This window comes from Ursus americanus, chromosome 3 (assembly GCF_024610735.1).
Source record: "Ursus americanus isolate L20-20 chromosome 3, mUrsAme1.1.p, whole genome shotgun sequence".
In the NCBI taxonomy this organism is placed as follows: Eukaryota; Metazoa; Chordata; class Mammalia; order Carnivora; family Ursidae; genus Ursus; species Ursus americanus.
In genome coordinates, this window is record NC_142129.1 from 19,356,566 (window position 1) to 19,372,487 (window position 15,922).

At 39.4% G+C, this 15,922-nt stretch overlaps 1 protein-coding gene across 1 annotated transcript in view; it reads right to left on the bottom strand.

Moving 5' to 3' along the window:
- Nucleotides 1-15,922, bottom strand: part of EXOC4 (exocyst complex component 4) — a 717,712-nt gene that overhangs the window by 629,029 nt on the left and 72,761 nt on the right. The window contains exon 6 of the mRNA XM_045792625.2: nt 10,533-10,776. Coding sequence (XP_045648581.1) covers nt 10,533-10,776 — 244 coding nt within the window. The remainder of the gene's footprint in view (nt 1-10,532; nt 10,777-15,922) is intronic.

The following is a 15,922-nucleotide window of genomic DNA, read 5'->3' on the forward strand; positions in this document are numbered from 1 at the left end:
TTCCTATCAAAATGGTCTTAGTTTTACATGTCTCCAGCTCACATACACGGTTTCCTAATAAGCCTGGCTGAGCTAGTATTTTTCATTTCAAACAGGACAGAGATCTCATTTAATCTTCAGGGTTATCGAATACCTACTTTTAAAGGGATAGAGATAAGTTTTGCCACTTATTAATGACAATCTTCATGTAAAAAGAAGTTACTATTTGAGAAATGCTGACTAATTCTCCATCTGCACGATGAAAAGAGCAGGAAAAAACTATTAGCAACATAGAAAGAAACAGAGCAAAAATAAAAAGCACACTGCACTGGGACCTGGCGCTGGGAGCTTTCTTCCTGTGTCACTTCCCCACTTGTAAGTCAGCCTCTCATGCTCAGTGCCCTGAATTCCCAGTAGAAGACCCCAGTGAATTAATTCTAACGTATGGCAAACTAGTGACTAAAATTAGGAAACAAACCCAGGCCACCTTCAATTAAAGCATCAGCATCATTCTTTGAAAAGCCTTTCCCAGGATAACCTCCTCAAGAGAAGGTGCTGGGAATACTGGAAGCCGCTTGGAGAAGAGTGAAGCCAGAGCACGATCTCACATCATACAGAAAAGTCAACTCGAGGTGGGTAAAGACTCGACCGCGGACCTGAAACCACAAAACACTTAGAAGAAAACAGAGGTAAGATCCTTGACATTAGCCTCGGCAATGATTTTTTGGATTTGACACCAAAAGCAAAGGCAGCAGGGGTAAAAACAAATGCGTGGGACTACATCAAACTGAAAAGCTTCAGCACAGCAAAGGAAACCACCAACAAAATGAGAAGCAACCCACAGAATGGAACAAAATATCTCCCAAATGATAAGAGGCATCTGGGTGGCTCAGTCAGTTAAGCATCTGACTTCGGCTCAGATCACAATCTCGGGGTCCAGGGATCGAGCCCCAAGTTGGGATCCCCACTCAGCAAGGAGTCTGCTTCTCCCTCTCCGTCTGCCTCTCCACCCACTCGTGCACATGGACGAGCTCTCTAATGAATAAAATCTTAAAAAATAAATATTTGCAAATGATATATCTGATAGTATGTAATGTATATAAAGAGCTCATACAACTCTGTAACAACAAAAAGACACATACACACGATCCAATTTAAAAATAGGCAGAGAACTAAATAAGACATGTTTCCAAAGAAGATATACAAATGACCAAAGGTAAATAAAATGGTGCTCAGCATCACTCATCATCAGGGAAATGGAAATCAAAACCAAAATGAGCTACCACCTCACACCTGTTAGAATGCCTACCATCAAACAACAACAAAAAATACAAACACTGGCAAGAATCCTTGTGCCCTGTTTGTTGGTAATGTTAATTGACGGAGCCCCTATGAAAAAGAGTATGGGGGTTCCTCAACAAATTCAAAATGTTTGTTGCAACATTGCTCACAACAGCTAAATGGGAAAACAACCTAAGTGTCCATCGACTGACAAATGGAAAAAGAAGATGTGGTATGTGTGTATTTGAACGCATATACATACACGCATGTATACATAACTACAATGGAATATGATTTAGCCATGAGAAAGAGGGACATCCTGTCATTTGTGGCAACATGGATGAAATCTGAGGGTATCAAGATAAGGGAAATAAGTCCAGCAAATACTGTATGTTCTCACATACCTGGAATCTAAAAAAGCCAAACTCAAAGAAACAGATTAGAATGGTGGTTGCCAGGGGTTGGGGGAGGAGAAAATGGGGAGCTGGTCAAACAGTACAAACTTGCAGCTATAAGATGAGTAAGTTCTGGGTAGCTAATGTGTAGCATGGTGACTATAGTTAATACCATATTATAGACTTAAAAGTTAAGATCTAAGAGTAGATCTTAAGTTCTCACCACAGAAATGGTAATTAATAGATGTGATGTAGTTGTTAGCTAATGCTATGGCAATTATCATTTTTGCAATATATAAGGGTGTCCAATCAACATGTTCTCCACCTCAAATTTATGCAATGTTGTATGTCAATTATACCTCACTGAAGCTAGGGGGAAAACGCCTCTCCCCGCTTCCAAAATAATATTTCATCATAGTGGAACATTAGAAAAATTATCCATAAATCCACTTTTCAGAGATAACTAAAGATGTTAGGTATGTATTTTTAGTACGAGAATGTGCCAGGTCCCTAGGGGGAACTGCTTAGGTATCTAAGTCATCAGTTTAATTCTCAGGTTAGCTAATTAAGATCCATTTACTCTGTGGCTGCTGATCGCACTTCTTAAGTGTCCAGCTATCTCTGAGAGGCCTGTCATTGACACAATGGGGGGTTTGGGTGAGAGAATGGATATGTCAGTGCAAATACTGCCTTTCTCCAGGGGAAAAACAAAATCAGGCCCAGGAAAGGAATTAGGAGCGTCATCTTTATAGAAGACAGAAGGCAAACTCCCTGATGGAAAGAGACTACTTCTACTCTTAATTCCACCACCACCAAGCTCTGTGAACTAATTATTTTGGCTTTCACATTTCCCTGAGTAAATCTGGGATTAATAACACCCCTACCTGTGATGAGGCCAATAGTGAGCCTTGCTCAGGTGAGATACCAGATGACAAACTGCTTTGCAAAGCATATATGCTACAAAAGTAGAAAACTCTGTGATGTCTGTGATGGTATAAAGAGTGTTCTCAAACTTTGACATGCATGAGAATTACCTAAGGCAGAAACCCCCGCAGGCCCTGCACCCAGAGATTCCAATTTAATCACCCCTCCAGTTCTAACTTTCAAATGGCATTGGTGCTGCTGATATTTAGACCCCGCTCCTGTAAGCGGTGCAGAGATGTTTGGTTTTTTTTTTAAGTTTACTTCCTCTTATTAAAAAATTATCTTCTTAACGTATTTTTCTTATTCATTCATTAAACTTCTTGGGCATTTAGTATGTGTCCAGCCCTAGATCAGGCTGCAAACACAAAGTTAGGCCCCCTATGACAAACTCATACTCCAGTCTGATTACAGACTGTGATAATGAAATAGGCCAGGAGTTAGAAGAGACCCTAAGGTATGAAATACAGCTTAAGATACACACGATGATGCTTTAATCCCATCTGCAATGACCCTAAACATCAGCAAGGGAAGACTGTCACTTGACCAAGTTTTTTGTGTTTTTCCAGTGGAAGACCTAATGTCAGTTTGAATATGGAATACCAACAAGTGCACAGAAAATAAGACCTAAGGCAGCTCCCACGTTCTGCCAAATAGAAAAGAGGACCAAGATGTAGCAGGAAGCCTCACACCTAAATGTTATCAGTAATCCATGAAATAGATTTTATCTGCCAGTCCTTTAACTCATATGATCTCTAATTCAAACCCGCAATACCATGCAAAACAAGAGAATTCAAAAGCCGGTTTTGTTGTTGCTATTGTTTTTACCCTGACGAATGTAAATAAAGATTTAAGCAATCTAATACTAAGACCTGTCCCATTTAGCCAGACACCCTTTCCCTGAAGACTATAACCCAAAAACAATAACACAATTAGAAAGACAGCTGTCCAATTTCATGCTTACAAGAGAATAAAGAACATTACTAACATTACTAATTCACATGATATGTTATGAAGCTATTACCAATTTATTTACTAAGTCTTACTAGAACATACATAGATTTGAAACCAGTACTACCTTCCATGGTAATAAATTTTATGTTTTAGTTAACAATTGGTATATTAAGTCCCACATGTAAAGAATTAACTCCTTTCATTTGTTCTAAAAATATTGCAATAAAGCTGCAGGGGATATGTTCTAGTTGAAGAATAGTGGAATTTCTTCTGTATGTCGTTGGTTCATCCTATTCATACCCTTCAGTATTTAACAGTTGAGCATATTTAAAGCATGTTCTCACTGATATATGTAATCAAAAGTAGAAATTTAATCAAACGATATCATAATCACTGAAGTTAAATTTACTTGCTTCCCGCTTGCTTTGATTCGAATTAACTACTCATCTAAATTACATCAAGGCCCTCCCTGATTCCAAGCATGTCCAGGTGCTACATGCAGTGCCTGGGAATGGCTACAAGAAGCCACAAGGACAAATGCTTGACCTTGCTTCAAAGCTGCTCTTAAATGACTTTTCCGTCCAATAAAATGACCAATCCCACAAAATCTTACATTTCAGAGACTTAGAAGAAGAGTATCTAATAGAAAAAGAAAAAAATGAAAGGAAATGCTACTTATTTGAAAAAGACTCATATGCCTGACTCTAGCCACAGGTCTAAAAAAACCCATGAGAACTGTTTCATTTATTTGTCTTTTCATAAACACTGCATTTGTACTACAAAACTAATCTTGGGGACTGAGCCTTTAGACTTCCTCATAGACAGAACCACTTTGTAAGAATGCCCTATTATATCAGTATGCCCTCATTCCAAGTTCTGGACTCCGGGTTTCAAAAATATTCTTAAAGCTTATTTTTTCAACTTTTAGAGCAGTAACTCAATGATTTCTGCAAACCTACCAATCAGGGGGGGAGGCAGGAAAGTTTTAGGAACTGAGGCAAATACCAACCTTGAAAACAACCCATGACTATAAAGGAAATGATTCAGTGTTAGAATTATTCAGCAAGCATTCAGCTACCACTGACAATCAATTACATGGAAGATTCATAGGAGACAGAAATGAAAGGGCATACAGCCCGTTAGAATACAGTTCAGTAAGTGTTACATCTGTTTAAAAATGGTGTGGCCACTCCTTCAGATTCCAGATGCATCAAAAACATAAACATTAAAAATAAGACTATATAAATACTGGAAAAAAATTGAGAGATTTTATTTACAAAGAGTAGAGAAAACCTAAGTTTGACACAAAACTCAAAAGCTAAGAAAAAAAGCTTGATAAATACAGCCTCATAAAAACAAAAACTATAATATATAATAACAATGCCTACATGGCCAGACACCTTAACAAAGTTTCCCATCCAAGTACTAACCAGGCCCGACCCTGCGTAGCTTCTGAGATCAAATCAGATCAAGCGCGTTCAGAGTGGTATGACCGTACACCATGAAGTCAAAAGAGAAAAAATAAGGGGAAATTATAAAATAAATCCCAAGAAACTAATTTTCTTCATAAATAAAAAGTTCCTACAAATCAATAAAAAAAAATTACCAGAAAAGCAGACAGTTCACTGAAAAGGAAATAAACATTGTTTAAACCCTGTATTATTGAAAATCTCAGATTTTAAAAAGGAAAAAGAATAGGATAAATAAACCACCCTGCATCTATTACCCTGCTTCCGTAAGTATCATTTATGGCTAACAGCATTTTATCTACATCTCCACCCACTCTCAAGCCAAATTATTTTGAAGTAATACCCGGGTATCATAACAAATTATTTTTTTTAACACAAATTAAAAGTTTAACCTCACTCATATTAACAAGAAAAAAAATGCAAATCAAAACCCCCCTGGAAATACCATTTTTCCCTATTAGACTGGCAAAGATAAAAATGTTTGCTAATACAATCTGTTGGCAAGGGAACATAGAAATTCTCAAACGTTAGTGATGACATGAAAACCGGTATTAGGAAAAGCACACTTGGCAGTAATCATCAAAATCTTACCAACCACAGAGGGCAGCACAAACTCTGGAAATGGTCTATCGAGAACCTAGCTGCTTTCCTTCTCCCATCTTCTATGTGGATATCAAGCTAACTGCACCACAAGAAGCATAAATGGTAGGTGCTCTCAAAGTGATAACAACCATTATAAAATGTAGCGGCTACCTCACTTTGTTTAAAAACATACACACAAGGAACACTGCAATGCCCACGTACCCAGACCAGATCAGGTGTTCACGGTTATACGCTCTCAGGGCACACTTTGTTCTTCCTCTACGGCACTTAACACAGTCTGTAATAATAGACTTATTGAAAAGTTCTTTGATTAATGCCTTTCTTGCCCTCTGGACTTTAAATTCTGTAAGACAGGGACTAGGTCTTATTTCTTTGGCGTTTCAGCCCAGTGTCTGATCCATGGTAGATATCAACATATGTAGAATTCATTCTTTCATTTAACAGATATTGGGTCAGGTGGGCACTGTGCTACATTCCGGAGATAGGGTGCTGGGCAAGGCAGACTCATTCTCTCTCAAGGCTTCCATTCTACGAGCAGTTAGAAGATAGCCAAACACACACACACACACACACACACACACACACACACACACATCATAGAAGGTAATCTAATGGTCAAGATCCTCTTGGTCTCCAAACAGGTATTAATTACCTTTGTCCACACTGATACCCCCAATAGGCATTTTCATTTTCAATGATTTCTTCTAATTAAAATAACTTTAGTACTTTAATTCTTAAATAATTTATTTTTCAGTAGAACTTAATAACAGTTACAAAACAGAGAGGGAGGAAAAATCTACAACATTATCCAAACACAACTACCTTTAGCATTAAAACCTATTTCCACAAATCTTTAATATCCCAGGAGGCACAGAACATGTAATGTTCTCTGCTTTTTAGATCAGACACTTAATCTTCCTTCATTCCTAACCAAGATGAAGAAACATGGCAAAATTATCTCTTTCCAAAAGGAAAAAGGGTTTCCATAGCAGCCATGGCTTCGACTCATTCAATCCCTTCTGCCCTCTTCAAGACCAGCAATTTTACCAAAACAGAGCAGCCCTCCACCACCTCCCCCTGCAACGATCTGCTGTCTCCACGTTTAAACAGGCCCATTTTCAAACAGATGGAAGAGGCTCCTCACACGTGTCAATCACTGTCTTTTCTCACATCTTTCTCTCCTCCGTATTTTTGATGTTGCACCTTGTGAGGATTTTATTTCTTTTACCTCTTCCTCATGCTTTTCCTATGTGTTAATTATTAAAGAACTTCTTCCAGCTTCTTGGAAACAAAAATGCTATGAAATGCTCATGAGCTAGCTAGATTTTGGGAAAGAAATGGTAATTAGGCAGCAGGAGATGAAGAAACTGGTAATATGCTGCCCAGACAGCAGACCACATGAGCCATCTGAAACTGAAGACACTGCCTGTCTTTCCGAGGAAATCATGGGTAGAAGGAGGTTCTGGGAGATTCGCAAAGCACATGTTGCTCTAATGTTTATACCGAGTTGGCAACAGTATTTGAATATTTTTCTTTAACAGTAAGCAGAGGTTTATAGACACTTCATAGATTATGAATGAACAGAAAAGACTCTCTCCTATAAACAGACAACAGATAGTTGGCAGCGGGGGTGGGGGTGTGGGAGGGGTTCCGGTGTCAAAAAATAAGTGGGTCACCAAAGTGATTTTTAAAAACTGGCTGGGGAAGTATTCTGGCTCTGCAGGAAGTGAAGCATGACAATTCAGTAGCCTGGTTCCTTCTTTCCTAGCAAAATAGCACACCACATTAATTCTCTTTACATAAAGACAAATGAAAACAGGCCTGCAATGCATCACAACCAGAATATATTTAATAAGATGATGTTGAACAATGAAACTTTTAAGGAAAGTTACAGTACCGGTATCTAGCCTCAGAATAGCATTTATATGCTAATGATTTGGAAGAGGTTATTTCACTGGGGGCTGAGGGAAAGAATATGCATATTGGGGGGAAAAAAGGATTTACATGGTTTTTTTTTGTCTACACTCCAACTTTAAGAAAAACAGGTTCTTATACTTTAGCATAAGATTCCTTGAATGGTAAATAATATGAAGTATTATGACTTGACTTCTTTCTAAAATAAATGCCACTAACACATCCCAGTACAGTTTGATGAACACAAAATACCAAGCAAGCTTCAAGGGATAATCTGACAATATCCCATCTAAAATGTTCAGCCTCTAGAAGCAACAATGCCAATCACTTTTGAATGACATTTCCAAGGTCATTAATTTGTGAGTTTTAAGGCATTTGAAACCGCGGAGCCACCAGACTAGCTCAAAATTATCGGTCATTTGGAATCCCAGCCCAAGACTTTAATCTTTGATCTTCAAGGAAAGAGGCTCACCCCAAATATTTGCTTTCTCTGGACTTTTTTATCTCTATAGTTTGAGCCCAATTTTTCAGATTTGTACATTTTATAAAATGGGATCATGTTATACACATGAAACCAAGACAAGCAGTTTGTTGGCTTGCCGACGCCTAATATATCCCGCTTACAAAAGCTCTAAATACCGACAACAACAAAAAAACTTAAAGTGTGGGGGGGACCCTTCTGCTAACTCATTCCTCATAAACATTATTATTTCCTGGGGCAGTATGCTGAATTTCTACTTCTACAGCTGTAATTTCCACTTGTGAATTCTGCAAGGGGCTTAGAGAATGGAAGAGGAAGGGGTCAAAATCCTATGAAAGACACATTGCTTTTAAGGGTACTGTAATGAGATTTGCAGAAAAGTTATTGATCTGTGCCCTTTCGTTTTATTTCCAATATACACTATAGTCATGTTATTTCCCTATGAAAGTTCAGTGTATTCATCCAGGGACTTGCAGCAACAGGGCAAATAGCAAGCCAGAATTTTGGAGTGTTCATTAGTAAGGAGGCAAAAGGTCTTCACGGAAATCCAGGCACCAGGCAAAGAAAGAAGAAAAGCAAAGTTCAATTTAGAACCATTCCCCAGCCTCTCTGGATCATGATGCGAGTGATCAAAGAACATGGAAGTTCAGGAAGGAAGCAAGAATAAATAAACGCGTGTGTTCATATATCACGTAGGCATGTAATAGCTTTAACTGGAGCTAGTCTACGAAACTCTAATCATATGACCTCACCTAGTGCAAGCAATCCTCTAAGATAGGGATTATTTTCCTCAGATTAAAGAGCTGGCATTCAAAATCAGGTCTGCTTGACTCTAAAATCCATCAAAACACGTGCTTGGAAATGGTCTATGGCAGGAAGATGGGTGGAAGATGGTTTCCTCACCAATTGTACCTTTTTTTTTTTAAGACTTATTTATTAGAGAGAGAAAGAGACCGAGAAAGAGTGAGGGTGGGGGACAGGGGGAGAGAACCCTCGAGCAGACTCCCCTGTGAGTGCAGAGTCCAACGCAGGCCTCGATTCCATGACCCATGAGATCACGACCTGAGCTGAAACCAAGAGCCAGACACTCAACCGACTGAGCCACCCAGGCGCCCCATACCAGTTGCACTTTTGAATGAAGTTTCCAAGGGAGTTAATTTTTGAAGAGTTTTAAAGTATAATCAAAATCAATGTTGGGGCACCTGGGTGGCACAGTCATTAAGCATCTGCCATCGGCTCAGGGTGTGATCCCAGCATTCTGGGATCGAGCCGCACATAGGGCTTCTCCTCTAGGAGCCTGCTTCTTCCTCTCCCACTCCCCCTGCTTGTGTTTCCTCTCTTGCTGGCTGTCTCTCTCTCTCTGTCAAATAAATAAATAAATAAAATCTTAAAAAAACCCACAATGTTATTTAGATATATCAAAGAATATAGAAAATATAAATAGAACACATTAATTTTTCCAAAACATTTGAAGTCTGAAGAATTCTAATCTAAGTGAGCTATTCTTTCTCCTTAGTTATTTGCTTTAAAACAAAAAACAAAACAAAAAAAATCCTCTTAAGTCCTATTTACAAACAGTAGAATTTCCTTAACAATAGGTCCGCGAGATTATGATCCCTTCTACATACTGTCTGGTACCTCCTAGGAACTACATTATTTGAGCAACTGAGAAGACCTGCTCTACTTTGCCCTCTGCTCTCACATGAAATTATAGTTTTCACTGGTCTCTTCCCACCCACCCCCCCAACTGTGACAAATCCCTGCCCTGGTAAACAGGGGGGTGGTGCGTAGCAGCAGAGAAGGGGGTGGAAGGGAACAGAGACCTGTGCAGAGTATACCTTGGATTTTCTAGAAAAGCCTCAATTTCAAATATCTTGTCCCACAGTCAAGTGGTATTAATCTATTACGCCCTGAACTCTGGTTTGGCAGACATGATCTCTCAGTGTATGAGTCAAGACAGAGTTAGGACTATAGTACAACTTCATTTTCCCCTCATAAAACAAGGATTATGAAATCCAAATCCTATTAGCTATTTTAAGTAGATACAGGAATTCCTGAAACCTACCTGCCTTATTGGCAAATATCACCACACATTAAAGAAGAAAGCACAGGACACAGGCAAGACCATAGAGATGCATTCAACTCCAAGGCCAGCCACTTTTTCTGTGACCTTGCACTAATTATTAGTTTCTGAGCCCCAGTTTCCCTAACCGTAAAATGTAGATACTAATAAGTAGCTCATAAAGTGGTGGTGAGAATTAAATGAGATAATATACACAAATGCCTTGAATTATGCTTAGTACTTAATATTCAATAACTACATTTTTTCATTAGAGTATGAACAATACGCTTTAAAACTTCTCAATTGCATCAAAAACCAGCTGAATTATGCCTATTCACCTATTTTCACCAATCTGAGTTTGTATGGGCTCTAGCAGCCTGAGTTCAAGAAATAACATCAACCGAAGTTTTTCACCTATCCCCCATCCTAGCAAAGGCAGAATTCTCAAAACAATAAACTGCACACCCATTTACCTTGGCTGGTTCTCCACAGTGAGGTTCTCTCCTCTCTGATAGCCACTGTCTGCCACCTGGGTTGTAGACCTCTTCACAATTTGCTGTAGCTCCTGCTCCAGGCGTTCTTTGATGGCCTTAACGGTCTCTGGAATCTTCTTCAGTTTGGCCAGTCCCTTGATGAGGATGCCCATAAAAAGGGTGCTGTTCTCCTCTGGATCCGATTCCAAATCCTCCTTGATATCCTGCAGGTTTATCTCCCTTGCTGTAAAAATAAAAAAGAAAAGAGAAAAAAAGAAAAGAAAAAGGTTCCATTACAAGATTCAGAAACAGAATGGGTTGAATAAATGGGATCACAGCTTTGATTACTCCCTTAAAGAAATTAGAGAAGACTTTTCAAGTAAATTGGTAGTTAAATTATACTCACATAGTGACTAAGAATCATAAGGTAACAGTTATATTCCTCAAATCATACCGATCAGTTAAAACAAGAGGTGGAAGCCATTAAAAACAAGCAAATCTCCACAGAAAGCTTTCCATGGACTGCCACTTCTACAATGAGCCAGTCAGTTCATGACATTTATTAAGCATTCGCTGTTGATAAAATGCCATTCTTGGGTGCTGCAGGAGAATTCTAAAGACCCAGACCATAGTTTCAAAACTCTTATTTAATGGTTGGAAAAGATAAGTAACTGGATAAAGAGATAAGATAATAAGGTAAATTAGTTAAAACAAATGACAAGATATGAAGAAAAATGAAGAACAATATGTGCAAAGTGAGACAAGACTCTGAGGAAAATAGTAATGAAGGCTCTTCATCAACACAAAAGAACCACCTTCTACTTTTCTTTAAACATAGGTCTACCATAACACACTCTCCTAAAAAACCTGTCTGGCTAATCCACGTTGGTTTTCTGAGAAATAATTTTATAGTTCAAAAGTCTCTGTAGATCTGTAGACTACGTGTCATCACAACCACCTGGGTTTGGAATGGAAGAAGAGAGCCCAGCACAGTGGTTCTTACCCCAGTGACGAGCTGGGGAGAGGGAGGGATGGGGATCTGAGACCTCTGTTATCTACTGAAAACCAGAGGCCTTCCCTTCAAACTAATACACATACATACAAATATGTCCTCCAAAATACCCAAAAATAATTCTCTCATTTCAAAAATGGTTGGATTAAGATAGAATAAAGCAAAAGTGAGTAAAAGCCAGAAGATGGACCCTAATAATAAAGTCTTCCCCATCCTTCCCTCTCCTCTAGTCTTCGAAACGACTGGCAGGTCTTTACATGATATCCTGAGAGAACGCATGCATTCTTCTTTAGTAGATTCAAGCTCAATGATACTATGAGGACGTCCACTCCAAGTTGTTCAGCACCACGGGAATGCACTGCAATCTATTTATTAGGGAAGAATGAAAATAGCCCACTATATGGAGTAAATCCTTGTAACCACTGCATGAAGTCTCCAAAACCCCTGCTTCAGATGATAATGCACGCTCTTCTCAATCCCTTTTCTTTTTGTTCCCAACTCATACAATGCACTTAAATATGAACCAAAAGCATTTAAGGATATGCAGGATGTAGTAACTTCAACAAGCCTGTTCTTCATTGAAGAAGTCCTAGACAGAAGCACATCAAGAATGACCAAATTCCTAGGATTTTCTTTGCAACATAGAAGACATTTGATGATGTGGTATTTCATTTAAAAAACTTTAATACTAGTAAAGTGGGAGTAGAACCAAGGTGGCTTAAGCCCCTGAAGGTGACAATTTTAACGGCAAATCAAAAAAAAGAAAGAGAGAGAGAGAGAGAGAGAGAGAGAGAGAGAAAGAAAGAAAGAAAGAAAGAAAGAAAGCAAGCAGGCATTGATATTTCCAAATGTGATGTTCCAAGAATAGACATTTTAGTTTCTGGTGTTGTTTTATACATTAAGTAGACCCCTCGGGCCACAGAATTCCTCCATCCTGCAAAACCAATCCCAGCAGCAAGAAGAGAGAAATACTTAGCAGCCAAAGAGCCATCTAAATGCAGCATGTTGGGGAAGGGGGGCAATGAAGCACAACTATAAGCAGAGCTTCAGGCAGGGAAAAAGGTAATAGAAATTTAGCTGAGAGAAAATGATCTTCACGAAACAGCACATATGAGTCACAAACAGACACAAGCAACAGGCCACCTGTGTGCCGCAAGCTCCTGCCGCCAAGAGTGATTGGTGAGGAGGTAAATGTAGTTTAAGTCCATGAGCCCCTAGACAGTGTGGCATATAGCTACTTATATGTGCACTAATGTGATAGAGAACCTATTAAAAAATAACAAATAAGCAAGGTATGAATAATAAAATGCCACAGCCCCAAATGGCACATTTGTTTAGAACCTCATCTTTCTGTTTGTCTCCTGAAATCTCCTAGAGCATAAACACTGAACAGATCCAATATTAATTAATTTATATTATCTATTTCACTTACATCAGCTGAAAATTAAAAGGCAATTTTAAAGGATAATATAATCAACCATGAAGACTAGTCCAATAATCACAAAAACCCTGTGAGGTCAGATAGAATTCTTGGTGCTTTATGGAAAAAATCTTGTACAAAAATAATGTAGCTGAAATTCAGTAAGGGCCTCACACCACAATTAGAACAAAATGTACATACTTAGAAACAACTGAACATCGAATCATTCCCTTGTATCTATCGTGATATAGTACTCACCGGGCAGGTTTTAGAACACTTTATAAGAAATACTCTACTCTCTCCCCCAGTTCTCTCTGATCTTTTTGCTCTGAAGATACTGACCAAGTTGATGAGGCTGTGGATCATCTGTGCCCAAGCAAATCCGGAAGGCAAGCTGAGGACAAAGCAGAAGCTGACACCCTGCAACCCCCTCCCCCCTGGGATGTATACAACATTCCTCAGGCACTCCTGGCTGCCCTAAAGGACAAAGAAACAGTTAACCTATAGATACCACAATCTTGCAAGACTTGAGTCTCCCTCAATTTACAAATGTCTTAGCAGTTTACAAGAACAAAGCTATCAGTAATCTAGCTTCCTGAAGGGAATGTATGTAGACACAATTAAACTTCCTACTACCTACAGCCCACTGACAAGTCCTTGAAACAGGCACAGTGACATTCCTCTAGGAACTCAGTTGCCTCGATTTAATACTTTTTAAGGGCAAAAGGCAATCCTAGCCTGAGCACCCCCTCCCCCAGGATCCTGTCTACTTTAACATATAAAAATTCCTTTGGAAACTTCCTTCATCTCTAACCCACCCCACCCCACACCCCCCACCCCCGCAAGATACGCGTTGGCAATCATCCCCCAAGCATATGGCCCACTGATATACATCTGAAGGGTCTCATGACTAAGGCTTTATTAGACAGTAATAAATGACCTTTTCCCAACAATAGCTAGCCCCCTCAAGGTCCTGGAAACCTTGCTTCCAAAATTCCTTAGAGACTTACGCTATCCCTTATCCCCTCCCAACTTGAGGGTATATAATGGGCCGTTCCTCATGACTTCGGAGCAGCTCTTTCTGCCTACGGGTCCTGTCATCGTGCTTTAATAAACCACCATTTTGCACCAAAGACGGCTCAAGAATTCCTTCTCGGTCGTCGGCTCCGAACTCCACCCCACTGAACCTCACCTGTATCCCACAACTTCATCAAAGTGAGGATTTCTTGAACCTGTTCTTGAAGACCCTCACTGGCAGGACAGTGCTAAATATTAAGACTTTCATGTTCTTCTCCATTATTACTACTAAAATCCTATTGGTCCCAACTGTTCCTTATTACACGCACAGACAGAGAAGGATGGCGGAAGATAGGGATGTGTAGGTATGCATGCCTAGGTGGATATAAATTATGTCTGTGGTTTGAGGCTAAGCATGGATTCATGACGGTTTAACTAAGACACTTTGGGACTCATGAAACTAGATGGTATCTCCAGTCCTTTCAAGCTCCACAATTCCATAATCCTATCAACTTAGAGTAAATCTGTACATCTGTGGTTCCATATCCTACAGTTAATTATGTATACTTAGATTATAGATATCCCATTTAAAAAAATAACAGATAAAGTGAATAATCCATTTAAGCAGGTAAGTGTTCTATAAAAGAAAACTACCTTTTGTTTCCCAGTGAGTACAGGAAGCAACATAGACCACTCCATAACGGCTTTCTTTTCTTGGTACATTTGGTAACAACATATTAGTTACACACACCATGGCTATATACACACGCTGATGAGGGAGCAGAAGGCTGGCTGAAGACAAAGCATAAGCTGACACTCTGCAACCTCCCCTCACCCCCACTCCTGAGTGGGATCTGTGATGTTCTTCCAGGAAGTTCCCAACCATCTTCATGTTACTGCCTTGCTAGAGGGAAAAACAACTTTAACTTGACAATGGCAAGGCCTCCCCTACCCTGTAAGCCTTCTTTAACATATGAAAATCCTTTTGAAACCTCCCCTTCTCCTTACCTCTTCCAACCCCAAAGTATATATAATCAGCCAGCCCTCACAAGCCAGGGCAGCAGCTCTTTCTGCCCACGGGGCCCATCCCCATGCTTTAATAAACCACATTTTGCACCAAAGACCTCTCAAGAATTCTTTCTTGGTCTTCGGCTCCGGACTCCACCCCACCCCACCCCACTGAACCTCACCTATGTTCCAGAACCACATCAACGTCATCAAATCTGCACAAGAACTCTGGTGATACACTTTAACTTTGTATTGAATAAGTTTTATTATTTCACTTAACATTTATATGTTAATTAAATTGTAGGAGACAATGGTAGTGTTTACCATAGAAACTCTGGTAAATGTCATGCTTTATACTATGCACGGTAACTAAGGTATGTAAATATGATATATCTGATTTCGACCTACACACATAACTTCATTTACATGCTGTATTCAAGAATACTATGTCTATATAACAGAACTGTGCCACTATTGAACAGAATTCAATATTAAAAGGAGACTTCAAAAAAAAATCACCAACCCTAATTAGCCCAATAAAATACATGTCCACAACGCTGCCCCCACAGATGGGAATCTGGCCTCAGAAGAGTGACAATACTCTCAAGTAGAAAATAAGAAAGTTACCGCTCAACAATAATTCTGTGTTTCCGGTCAAAATGGCACTATGTATTCATAGTTGAGATACACAATCTCAAAACACAGTTATACACAAAATATAAACCAAGAAGACACGAAGAAATAGTCTGGTTCAAAATCGAGAATAACACCTCTGTGGACAAGAAATAGAAAAAAGGAGTGGAGCCAGAGTACGTGTGCAGAAGCAGGCAGCAGCAGGCAAGGTGTGGCCCATAGGGTGTTACAGAGACTTCACATGCACCACTGGCCAAATGACATGACAAAATCCTTCACTGAGGGCTACAAGCACAGGAC